Genomic DNA, 14206 nt, shown 5'->3' on the forward strand with positions numbered 1-14206 from the left:
AAATTGACAGTAAATCTTATAAAGGGTACTTCTGTATATATCATGCCTCAAAGGAGGCAAAATGACAATAGTGCAAAATCAGATCAATGGACAGCGTCTCTGCCATCCTAAAGCTTATGTTTTAAAAATCATGAACATGCACTAAAGAACTTAAAATGTATGTCATAAGGCAAATTAAAAATATATATATAACTGAAAGCAACAAAGAAACAAAACAAATAAACTAAAAACTCATAGACAGACAATAGTTTAGTGGTTACCAGAGGGCAAGAGGCGCAGGGGGATGGTAGATGAGGGTAAAAGGGATCAAATATATGGTGATGGAAGGAGAACTGACTCTGGGTAGTGAACACACAATGTGATATATAGATAATGTATTACAGAATTGTATACCTGAAATCTATGTAATTTTACCAACCATTGCCACCCCAATAAATTTTAATTAGGAAAAAAAAAACTATGAACAAGTCAAAAATCTAATCAACATTTAATGACGAATAAAGTACTGCTATAAGTAATGTAAGTTTCAAAAGAACACCTAGATGAATTTTGGGCAGTTCTGTAATTTTTGACATTAAAACAAGTATTTTTTTTTTTATTCTTACAACAACCTTGAAATCAAGTTTCCTTTCATGGTTACCAAAAATTTATCATCAAATTTTCTTTAGATTTCAGATAAAACCTCTATGAGAAATAATGCAAATTATTTTAGAGCAGACATTCTTTAAAACCCAAACTTTATAAAATGGAATGTTTTCTCCTTCAGTTATTTCTTAAGGAAAGGCTATATAGTATGTGACCTACTGTATTCCTTAAATGCCAGTATGATGTTGATAATCATTTTTATTTTTAGTAATTTCATGTATTTTTTCTAAAAAATGCTACAAAAGCAAATTAATTTGACAGTCTCCTCAGGTTTCATATTCTAAGAGCGATGTTTCAAAAGATTACTTTTAAGCAATCATCAAACTTACCAATTCAGGAGCTTTGCAAACAGACTTGGGTTCTCTATAATTTACAACTGATGTAAGGGCCTAAAAAAGAAAACAGGCCAATAATTAAACACCAGTAACAAGGTAAAAAAAGTACAGCTGGTTCAATATATGCTATAATCTGTTTGTCCATAAGTTACCCCACATGAAACTCAGCATTTTGGTGGTAACTTGTTAATTTTGTTTTCATATCTAACACAGAGTAAACTCCTCTACTGTATCCTTCGTGATAATTATAGAACAATTATACATCCTGTTGCCACTAAAAGCTATTCTTTATAACTCATAACTTATATTTGAACACAGGTAAAATAAGACTACCCTTTGAAAATCTTATAACAACCATGTAAGCAATTTTCCTTTAAAGTATACAAAAATTCAAGTTTGTAAAATATTTATTTTTCTTTCAAATATTATTCAATATAGCCTAAGTACTACATTCAAAGAAAAAAATCAGCAATAAAGAATATTAAAATTATACATGTTTTTTTCAGACCATACTAGTTTATTAACAATTCCCCTTATATGTCATGATCATGGGAAATTCAATTCGCATAATTCAAGCATTCAATTTAAGTATTCAGTTATTAATTTAAAAGTTATATTAATACTATTCTGATTTTCACATTTAAATTAGTTAAGGTTAATCTCCACGTGTAGATTAGAAATCTCATAATTAGAAGGCCCCATTCTGAAACTGCCTTAAAGAATGAGTAAGCTTCTAGTCAAGATGCCAGAATAAATAAATGCTATGCTCGCCGTCTCCCATAACCACATCAAAATTACAACTGAATTATAGAACCACCACCCTTGAGAACCACCTAAGACTAACTGAACAAAGCTCCTATAATTAAGGATATAAAGCAGCAGCCACTTTGAGAGTGGTAGGAGGGGCAGAAACGTGAAATGGGCTAATCCCACACTCTGTGGCAGTTAAGAGTCGGGAGGAATATATCATCTGGAGAAGTGTGCTGTGATTACCCCACTTTATAAGGGAAAATATTGGGCTTAGCAAGTAGTGTTCTAACGTAGATCTGTCTGATTCCAGAATTGACCCCACTGCAGAATGAGGGGTGCCAGCCACACACTGGGTTCCCCAGTCCAGAGCACCACTGAAGGGAAGAGTCCCCACAACATCTGGCTATAACAAGAGACAAAGAAGGATCCCATAATTCTACTTCTGGGTATTTATCGGAAGGAACTTAAAATACTTCTTCGAAGGAACATGTGCATGCACCTGTTCGCTGCAGCATCATTTACAACAGCCAAGATATGGAGTGTCCATCAGTGAATGCATAGATGGACTCACTGGTGGCGTATATATATATATACATATATATATATACTCAGCCATAAAAGAGATAAAAGAGAGTGGAATCTTGCCATTTGTGAAAACATGGATGGACCTAGAGTGCATTATGCTAAGTGAAATAAGTCAGACAGACAAAGACAAATACCATATGATTTTACTTATATGTAGAATTTAAAGAAGAAAATATATGAACAAACAGAACAGAAACAGACTCAAAGATACAGAGAACAAACTGATGGTTGTCAGAGGTGGGTTGGGGGGCTGGGTGAAAAAGGTGAAGAGATTAAGAAGTACAAATTAATAGTTACAAAATAGTACAGCTTTGGGAATATAGTCAATAATATTGTAAGACCTATGTATGATGTCAGATGGGTACTAAACTAATCAGGGGATCACTTCGTAAGTTATATAAATGTCTAACCGCTATGCTGTACACCTGAAACTAATATAATATTGAATGTCAACTGTAATTGAAAATTTTTTTAATTAAAAACAAAAGAATAAATGAAAAGAATTACAGTTAACCCTTGAACACAGGTTTGAATTACGAGTCCATATACCCAGATTTTTTTCAACAAATACTGTAAATGTCTTTTCCTTATGATTTTCTTAATGACATTTTCTTTTCTCCAGCTTACTTTATTATGAGAATACCGTATATAATATATATAACACAAAATATGCATTAATCGACTGTTCATGCTGTCAGTAAAATTCTGGTAGTATCAGTAGGCTATTAGTAGTGAAGTTTTGGGGGAGTCAAAAGCTATACATGGATTTTCGACTGCAGGGGACGGGTATTGGCACCCTTAACCCCTGAGTCGTTTAAGGGTCAACCATATATATACATACACACATATATATATATTCCCAGACTTAAGATGGCCAACTTGCGATTTTTTGCATTTACACTGGTAATAAAACAATACACACTCAAAAGAAACTGTCCTTGGAATTTTGTATTGTGGTCTTTTCCAGGGCTAGTGACACGTGGTACAATACTCTCTCGCGATGCTGGGCAGGGGCAGCGAGCCCCAGCTCCCCAGGCAGGCAGGCACACCACCACGACGGTGAACAACTGATACTCTACAGTGTATTCATTGTGTGACATGATTTTGCCCCACTGTAGGCTAATGTAAGGGTCCTGAGCACATTTAAGTAGGCTTGGCTAAGCTTTGATGTTCATTCAGTAGGTTAGGTGTATTTAATGTATTTTTGACTTATGGTATTTTAAACTTACATGGGTTTACCAGGGCTTAACCCCATTGTATATCAAGAAGTAGCTGCAGATATATATATATAAATAAAATATACACACACACACACATATATACATGTATATGTATATATATATACACATATATATATTTATATAAAGTTACCTTATCCAGTGCACTCATAAAATGCTGATCACCATTCAAAACAGTGTTGATAAGTTGAACAAATTTACCATGTACTTCCAAAACTGATTCCACAAATAGTGTTGGCATCTAGAAATATAAAGTACAAAAACACATTTTAAGAAGTTCAAGGATATAATTAGGCTTATTATAGTTATTAAGAGTAAAGTTTTCACCAAGCAAATTAATGTTACACATCATACACCCTCAAAAAATAATTTAAGCTAAAATAGTCTTAAAAATCTAAAACTTTGATGTTGAAATTGGCTGTTACTCAACACCAGAAATGCAGGACTGTCGTCTGCCAGAAGAACCCACTAAAAACACACTTTTCTCCGGTGTTGAAATACCATATCTTAAGGGTAGGTAACAAGATACAATCTCTGAAACCACCAGGCCTCTCATTTTCATAGACGACTATATAAACAAAAATCGCCTTCAAAGCCACTGAAGGCTGAGAGAGAAAGAGAGACCAGAGTTCAAAAGCCAGTATCTGAGGAAACTGAGACCCCTGGAGCTGGGGTCTCTGTTTCCCACATCTCAGACAGAAGAAACACTTAGTAGTGCAAAAGTGAGTCTTCACTCTTAATGGTGCTAACTATGAAGTTAGTACTAAGACTTAATGAAGTGAGCTAAAATTATTTGAGTCTACTACAAACACATTCTCTTGTATTTCTATGTCCCAATCCTTGACACCAAACTCTACGCCTCTACGCCCAATGTCATTTAACACCTTGAATCTGTTAAACGAATAATATAAAATAATAAACCTAAATGATATAAACTAACAGTTTAACAAAACCAGAAAACATACATTACTGTGGCAGGACATAAAATCTAAGCATTTTTTGCCAGAGACAAATAAATCTACAATGAAGGTGATGAACATCTAATAAATGCCCTGTACAATGATGTCTATATACAGATTACTGCATTATAGATGACAAGCAAATAGCTCTACCTCAGAGAGAGAAGTAACATTTCATGTCATGTATAGTCTATTCATCAACCATCACTAGTAAAAACAAGGAAGACAGTCCAACAAGATTTGATGATAGGAACACACTTTGATAGGAAAGATGCTTTGTTATCATCATTTGATTGGCAGGGAACTCTTAAGAAAGATGGGTATTAGGCACATGTGGGTGACTGCTGGGTATTTTGGGTAGCAAGCATATATTTAGGGAAGACTGTTTTCATCTAAACTTGCTTCCTGGGCTAGCAAATTCAGAGCATATATAAAGAAAGTAAACTGTAAGTTGTCTATATTACCATTGATCAAGTCCACAACTATTAATGCCAGTTACATAGAAACAATTATTTTGAAACAGCAAACGTATTTTTCTATGCGGTTAATTAACAATTGCTAAATGAACACACCATGTTTCCCCAAAAATAAGACCTAACCGGAAAATAAGCCCTAGCATGATTTTTCAGGATGACACCCCCTGAACATAAGCCCTAATGCGTCTTTCGGAGCACAACTTAATATAAGACCTGGTCTTATTTTCGGGGAAACATGCTATCAGTGTAACTAAGAAGAAGCCTATCTCATTCAATGACTTTCTAACAATCTGATAATTGCAAAATGTGTCCAAGAAACTCTAGGTTTAAAACATTTTAATAAAGATGTTTCATTTATTGGTACGGTAGGACTTTTCTTTCATTATTTAAAACAGTAGATTAAGAAAACCCAACTCCATGATAACCTGATTAAGAGAAAAAATTTCCAGTTCCTTAAATAACTCACATTTTCCTGAGTAAGATTACTGGTTGCTCTAAGGCCCTCATCATGGATATGATTTTGCAGCTCCTGAATCATATGAGGTAAACCAGTGGACACAGCACGGAGTAAGACATACATATTTGCCATGTCTGGGGGAAAAAATTTGATTATTAAATTTCCAAATAGTTCAACAATACTTTTAATATATTCGGTAATATATGTTTCAAAATACGAAATTATAAAAGAGAAAGTCCCCACACCTGCCTCCCAACCACCGCGTCCTCCTCCCCATGGGAAAGCAATACTGCGGTTGTTTAATATCTTTTCAAAGTTATTTCATGCACATTCAAGCAAATATACAAATTCTTCCTTCTGCCCCTTTTTATACAAATAGTGCAGTGTATTTTATGTATCATTTGCAACTACAAAATAAAACATTTTAACTTAGAGATCTTTTTATATCAGTACATAGAGCATTTCCTCATATTTACAACTGTACAGCACTGCATTGTATGGCTATATTACAATTACTTAACAATTGATGGAAATTTGGTTTTCAATCTCTTGATATTACAATGTTACAATTAATAATCATGTATATGGACAAGAATGTCTACAGTATAAATCCCTAGAAGTGGGATTGCTGTGTCAAAGTTTATTCTTCTAGAATGATCCTTGTAAACAGAGCTCCCAACAGCAGGGAGCTCCTTGCCAACAATGTGTTATTAAATGTTTTGATCTTTGCCACTGAAAGGTGAAAAATGATGTCTCAGTGTAGTGGTTTATAAACTTTTTATTGAAGCATAACATACATACAGAAAAGTGTATAAACCAAAAGTGTATATCTCAATGAATTATCACAAGTGAACACACACACACACAACCATGTAATCACCGCCCAGGGTAAGAAACAGACATTACCTACACCTAGAAGTCCCCTTCACACCTCTTCCCAATCACTACTCCTCTTGCTCTTCTGCAAAGGTAATCACTGTCATAAGTACTAAACCACAGATTAGTTTTGCCTATTTTGAACTATTTATAAAAGTGGAATCATACAATTCTTTCATGTTTAGTTTCTTTCATTCAACATGTTTATAAGGTTCACATATGTAAGTCATATGTCGATGCAATTTGTTCATTTTCACTCTTCTATAATATTCCATTGTATGAATATATTGTCCTTATCCATTCTACTGTTATTGGACATTTGAGTTGTTTCCAGTTTGGGGCTATTACAAATAATGCTGCCGTAACATTCTTGTACATGTCTTTTTGTACATATGTGCATGCACTTTTGGTGAGGGATAATATATCTGGGAGGGGAATGGCTGGATCATAAGATATGCATATATTCAATGGAAGCAGTTAATGTCAGTTTTTCAAAGTTACATCAATTTATACTCTCTCAGTCCAGTATATACCAAATTCCCACTATTCCACATGCTTCCCAACACTTACTATTTCCAGTTTTTAAAATTTTATATCAAAATGTGAGTAAGTATTGATATCTTAGTATGGTTTTAATTTGCATTGCCCCATTTTAATGACCTTGAGTGCCTTTTTATATGCTTATTGGCCATTAGGATAGCCTCTACTCTGCTTTACCTGTTCAAATTTCTTGAATATTTTATATGTTGGACATAAACTTTTTTCAGTCATTGCAAATATATTATTACCCCATGACTATCTCTTGATGATCCAAAGTTCTTAATTTGAATGCAGCCCACTTGGCCAATCTTTCCTTTGTGGTTAGTACCTTTTGTGTCTTATTTAAAATAGCTTTCTCTACCTCAAGGTCATGAAGTTACTCTACATTATCTTCTAGAGGTGTTATTGCTTTACATTTAGATAAAAAGTGTACAATGACTGGATTGATTTTGTATATGGTGTCTGAGGTAGAGATCAAATTTCACTTTTTTTTCCAAGTGAATATCCAGTGGATTCGGTACTATGTGTTGAAAAGACTATCTTTCACCCACTGCTCTGCAGTGCCCCCTTCGTTTAAAATCAAGTACCTACATCACATGGGTTATTTCTAGGCTATTTTATTCCACTGGTCTATTTGTTTATCCTTGCACCATTGACTGTCTTCATTACTGTGGTTTTATGGTAAGGCATGCTATCTCGCAAAGTCTTCCCATCGTGGTCTTCAACATCGTCTTGACTATTTTTAGTCTAAGAGTATAACTTTCAGGATTAAAAAAAATAAAAATAAAAAGCACTGGTTTTGAGTCGATCACCCTGGATCTATAAATCAATGTTGTTTTCAACAATGTTTAGCTTTCTGTATAAATCTGACACATATTTTGTTAAGTTTATTCCCCAGTATTTGAAAATTCTTAATGCTATTTCTTTTTTCTAAAAAATTCTTTTTCACTGCTTATCACTAGCATCTCATTGTATTTTTATTTTGTATTTCACCATTTTGAGTGAGACTGAGCATCTCCAAATATTTAAAATCCATTCATATTCTTTGCCTTTTTCCTATGTATTAGAACTCTTAATGTATTAAGGAAATTAGCTCTTGTGTTCATAAAACTGTGCAAACACATTTTCCCAGTTTTTCTTTTCACTTTAGAATATACTTTGAAAATATACTTTTCCAAAAGTCTTTTAAAATAGATTATTAATAATCTGTAAAATGGCATACTGAATATTTTAGAGACTATTACTAAAATATACTTGAAATCTAAGGTAACTTGAGACTGTAAAAAGTGGGTTTATAATTTAATTCACATTTATGTTTCATATCACTTACCATTTTTTTTCTCTTGTCGAATGATATTATGACATTCTGCATGTAAAAACTGTAAGTGGTCTGCTACCATTCGTTGCTGACATTCATGAATCACTTTAGTATATGAACTTGGGTGCAAGTATTTTCGACATCGAATTTCTTCATCTTTTAATCTACCTAGAACCTTTAGAAATATATTCTTACAGTTATAAACTATTATGAGAAAACACTATAATATCAGTAAGTAACTTAGGTAGCCTAATTTTCATGGCTCAGTTAAACATGGTCAGGCAACAAATAAGGATTATATAACCAATTTAAACCCACATTCCATAAATCATTTCAAATTTTTATTTAAGCTTCTAGCTATCACCAACATTTCACCAGTCTTATGAACAAGAACTAAAATTACATGGTTTGCATTTGTCTTCATTTACTGACCCTAGTCATCCTATTATATAGACAACTTAACATGCAACAGGAAAAGAGGGTAGATTTATTAAAAACCAAAACAGTTGGTAACTTTATGAATATTTAACTATTAATCTAAAAAATAATTTACATTAACAATCAAGTAGATTAATGTAATTATTTTACTTTGGTTCCTTTTAACATGTAAATGGTATGTACATGAGAGTTAACAATCATAGTAAAGATTTCATTAAAATTTTTGAAAGTCAAAATATATTTAGTCATAGTTAAATATGTCAATCAAGACATTTATTAAAGCTAATCTTATATAAAAAGCACTGAGATACAAACAATACACTGGTTAACATAACATAGACAAGAACTAATAAAGATAACAGCCAGAGAATTTGGCTAATTTCTACCTCAAACTACATTTGCAGTGAAAATCATGCCAGCATAGCAGATACACATAGATGTTTAGGCTTTGAAAATATTCTGTAACACAAAGCTACGTAACTAGTTTCTGAACTTAACTGGTCTCAGGGAACTGTGTGCATTTAAGCCTTTGGGAAGTGCTGCTGAGTTTGCTTGGGTGTAAGAAGGTAATGCTGGGAGGGAAGATGATACTGAGAAGGGAGATAACATGTCAACTCCTGAATACCTCTCAGATATTTTTGATGAAAATGAGGCTCAAGACTGAGGAGAGACACACAGACCTATCTTTTCCACTATACTGCTCTGTGGAGCCAGGAGCTCAAAGCAAAGTCACAGAAACCAAAGGTGGGCAAGAAGGGGGCAAGGATAGGTGTTCAGCACTATTTCATCAACTAAGAAAGTCATTTTGGTCAACAAGTGTTTCTTTTAAAATAAAAATAGTTCTTAAAAGGATTAGTCATTTATAGCATACTGTGACTTTAATCTGTTTATGGATTAACTGAATGCAATGGGAAGAGTGAGGGCCTGAGGGAGGTAAGGGAGGATGAGAAAAGGAAAAAAATAGAACGATGGTAACCGGGTGGGGGGTGAGGCTGGGGTGTGGGGCACATATCAAGGGAAGGTAAATGAAGTTGGAGTATCTCAATGCAGGGCTTCAAATAACTAAAAACCACTGTAGCTAGGGGAAGAAGCCAAAATTAGAGGAAAGACACAGAAAGGGAAGTAGGAAGGCTACATTAGTTAGTCAGTTAATTAAATGAACTACTCCTATAAACGTTATTTTCCAAACATAATCTCCATAGTCCTCCTTTTAACAGTTTGAGATGTAATGTACATATCATTTGACTCACTCACTTAAAGTACACAATTCAATGGTTTTTGGTGTATTACGTTATTAGTGTTTTTAAAATTGTGATCAAATGTATATAACATAAAATTTGCCATTTTAACTATTATTAAATGTATAATTGAGTGGTATAATTAATGAATTATACATTTAGTAATAGTTAAATGTACAACTATTTGCAATACTTTTCCATCACACCAAACACAAACTCTATAACCACTGAGCAATAGCTCCCCATTCTCCCTCCCAATAACCTCTAACCTACTTTCTGTCTCTATAAATTTGCCTATTCTACATATTTCATGTAAGTGGAACCAGACTATATTTTTGCTGAGGGCCTCTTTTTGAGAACCAGATACAACAAGGAGTATATGTATCACTGATCACCATGAGCACTTTTAAGGATTGGATCTAGAATCTTTAACATGAGTCTTGGAAGCAAAAAGGGCTAAGAGCTAAGAACCACTGACTTAAGTGTAGCCTGCTCTAAACAGATGGAGAAAAATGTACTGGATGACTTACTCTAGGTGCAAGAGCTAATCAGTGACAACAGCAGGAAGAGAATTAAGTAGCTCAGACTTCTAGACCTGAGCTTTACGAAATATCTAACAGTGTGTTAGACCTATGTACTGAGGTTTCTTGACCTATGTTCTATGCAGGCATACTATAGCTATTCTACTTACATTTTATCTTTCTTGGCTAAACAAATCATCCTGTAATAAAATGCTTGAAATCCGGTACTGCAGATTAAAAAAACCTCATTAAAATTTCTAATATATCTTGTATGATGGCTGAATTTATAACATGACTATTCTTTTATTGAGAAAATACATGTGGAATTTTAAATATGGTAATCAGTATGTGCTGGTTTAATGATTAAAATTTCTTGTGGAGAAATTAAAATCTTTCTCAGCCTTCCAAAAACTTAACAGACCAAAAGAGTGACGTATCCAAGTATCTAGAGTTATTACATTTTTCCTTACATTTTCTTCCATTTTAAAGGAAGATACAAAACCAACCACTTAGCTTCTATACTTATTCCCAAAACATATCCACGAAGCTTAAGATATAGTTTATTATTTTGCCGAGAATGCGAATCTATATTAATTTTAAAGGTAAGCCAAGTCATCAGGATTTACCACAAAGCATTAGCCATGATGAAAATTGAAACAGCACTTTTTCTCATGGAAAATGCTATAGTAAGAACAATGATTTATCAATAGGTGTTGTACATTATAAATCAGAGTAATGATCAAACTTTTCCACCAAAAAGTATATTAACTAAGAAAACTAATGTTAAATAAAATCATGTTTGATATATAATGGATGACGTATTTAACATGTTTTCTTACTTACCTTTTCCATGTACTGTGAGCAGTTTGACTCTTGTAATAAATTTGAAGCTTCTTGTTTGTAATACTCTCCTGTTTCAGTCAGAAAGGGAGACTCAAAGATTTCCTGATAAAACTAAATAAAGCAATTAAAATCATATTGAAAAAATTAAAACAAATAATTTAAGAAATTACAAGTCTGATTATTCATGTTTTTAAAGGAGGCTTTTTACCTTTAAGGGGAATTTTTTCTTATACTGTTCAACATGAACAAAGGAGTTAATAACCCCATGGATTACTTTCTGGTTTGGGTCTTCTCCACCACGATCACTAAAATAAGGTATAACACAAAATATTCTTGAGAACACAAATTATTTATGGAAATATACCAAAGTATGCCAAGATATGACTGTTTATTGGTCTAATCAAATTATAAAGCATTTTAAAGGTCAATGCATGCATGATCCTTAAAAATAATTGTTTCATGTCATAGCTGAATTAGTATTTGATATTTAATGTACACATTAGATGTCACTTCAATAAAAAAAAGAAGCCTTGATTGTAAAATTAAACATACTCTGTTGATACTAAGACGATACTTTCACTTTAGAGCAGATATGAGCCCATCAATTCAAGACATTAATACTGGTGGTTAAGAATATTTTAAATTAACTAGCCACAAACTCTATTATTAGAGGATTTGGTCTGAGAATTCAGTCTTTGGACCATGACAAGTATGCCTACAGTAATCTGATGGTATGCAATCCTCAGACGTACACTCTATATAACATTATCACTCACTGAAATGACTAATAGCTGTGTTTTCTTTCTAGGTATATGCTAGAGCTGCTGAGATGCTATTCATTCAAGCACAAAGGTCTTTATTTAGTTCAGTGAGATATGTTTTAGTATTTCTATATTCCTTTACAGTTGCAAAGGGATCTAAAATCATCTCAATTACTCATCTGACTTTTGAAAAGTTCCTATTTAGTGAAGGCACTACACTGTAATGCAAGTCTTAACCATGACTTTAAAAATGTAGGCAAATAATTACAGAAACAGGAAAATGAAATAGAAAAAACATTTGCCTAAAGCTACAGTGAAACAGTCTGGCCCTAAACTGGGAGTCTCTGACTCCAGTATTAATGTTCAGTTCAAATCATTATATAGTCAAAGGTTTACCTTTCTACTGACAATTTGCCACCTCACTTTAAAATGTTTTTTTTGAATTAATATTATTTTACAAAGAGAGCAACAGAAAATATATTACCATCATTCCCTAATAAAAAGCCTCTTTTTTCCTTCATAATAGGATGTAAAGATTTTGTAACATTTAAGCAAAGTATTGAGGCAATTACCTTAAATATACTAGTATCCCTCCATGCCTCTGCATCCCTCTAATCCTCTTTCATTCTTCCTTTAAATATCTTGATATTCAGGGAAAAGCTTTTTGTACATGAATTAATATGGCTACAGTAATTCTGTCAGTCACAGAATCATAGATACAAAGTTTACGTTTTGATATTACTAATAAGAACAGTGAGTTCATACAAGGTCACACAGTGAGCTCATTTCTTCTGCTCCCCTTCATTAGTTCCCGCTTAAGCCCAAATTAAATCTGGTGAAATAATGATCTAACCTATCATATCTATTTGGAACACATCATTTTTTTCCCTTTTAACTTTGCCTAGGACCAAATGAGAAAATCAGTCAAGAATGAGAAATCTGAATATGTGGAAAATCAGGTTACCTAAAATTTTTTTCATGACCAAATCCTATTGTCCCTGTTCAGCACCAGGAAAAGTTCCACTCCTGCTATTCTCAGCACTCTTGACATTTGATTCTGATCCCAAAAGGCCCAGATAAGCTGGATTCAGGTAAGGTGCTGCCTAGAAAAAACATTGATATTCCTAGTGCTTAATAACTAAGTTGTCCTCCCTATAAGAATAACATCTGAACTCAGAAACTCTTAAGCATAATTAATTATTCAATCTTTAAGATCATCATATATCTTTATAGCTGCACAAAAAGTACTATACAAAACTGTTATAAATATATTGCATTGCTATTAGGCTGACAGATAATGAAAATAAACTGTGAAATGATAGAAAGTTAGTAATACACAAAAGCACTGACTACATTGGTCATCTGAATAAACTCTGGTCTCATCTAAGAACAGTGGTCCCAAGAGATGAGACTTGAGAAAAGAATATGAAGAATTTTTCGAAATATGACTTATTATTTCTTAATAGAACCATGTGGAAAATGCCTACAACAATCATAATGAAATTCCCAAGAGAATAAAACAACTTATCTGGGATAATGGAGACTAATGGGAAAGTTTAGTCCTTAGACCAGGATTTTGGAGTCAGACTGCCTGAGTTTGAGTTCTGGCTACATTAATATATACATATGAGGTATGATCAAATAATTTGGTGAATGTTTAAATAAAAAAATATTTATTACAGTAAATGACACATTGTCATCAATCACCGTGAAAATATTTCCCCTCGCTTTGAACATGCTTATCCCATCATTCTCGCCACTTTCTGAAGCAGTTCTGGAAGTCCTCTTTCGTATCTTTAGTTGTGCTTTTGTGGCTGCCTCGATGTCCTGAATCAATTCAAAACGTTTACCTTTCATGGTCATTTTGACTTTGGGGAAGAGCCAGAAGTCGCACGGTGCCAGATATGAATGAGGTGGATGAGGACACATCATAATGTTTTTATTTGACAGAAATTGCTGTACCAGAAGCGATGTGTGGCACAGAGTGTTATCATGATGGAGGGTGATTTACAGCACACTTTAAAACACACCTTCTCTCAACCATAGCTCACACCTGACTGACTGCAGCAAACAAGCTGAAACTTGTCATACACTGTTACTACAGTTCAAAGCGTTGCTTCCCATATTGAAGATCCCTGCCTTTCTGTTGCATGGCACTCAGCAGCAGCATTCACTGTATTTTGTGATCATAACAAAAAAGCTCCATGTCATACATCACTTCTGGTA

The 14206-nt window shown here is 33.5% G+C and overlaps 1 protein-coding gene across 4 annotated transcripts in view; it reads right to left on the reverse strand.

Moving 5' to 3' along the window:
• Positions 1-14206, reverse strand: part of CUL2 (cullin 2) — an 84215-nt gene that overhangs the window by 16933 nt on the left and 53076 nt on the right. For all 4 annotated transcript variants that reach the window (XM_033106580.1, XM_033106581.1, XM_033106578.1 and 1 more), the window contains exons 7-12: positions 11428-11524; positions 11220-11330; positions 8192-8354; positions 5455-5579; positions 3687-3794; positions 975-1034 (exon numbers count right to left, since the gene is read on the reverse strand). In XM_033106580.1, coding sequence (XP_032962471.1) covers positions 975-1034; positions 3687-3794; positions 5455-5579; positions 8192-8354; positions 11220-11330; positions 11428-11524 — 664 coding nt within the window. The remainder of the gene's footprint in view (positions 1-974; positions 1035-3686; positions 3795-5454; positions 5580-8191; positions 8355-11219; positions 11331-11427; positions 11525-14206) is intronic.

Source organism: Rhinolophus ferrumequinum, chromosome 5, assembly GCF_004115265.2.
Source record: "Rhinolophus ferrumequinum isolate MPI-CBG mRhiFer1 chromosome 5, mRhiFer1_v1.p, whole genome shotgun sequence".
Taxonomy (NCBI): Eukaryota; Metazoa; Chordata; class Mammalia; order Chiroptera; family Rhinolophidae; genus Rhinolophus; species Rhinolophus ferrumequinum.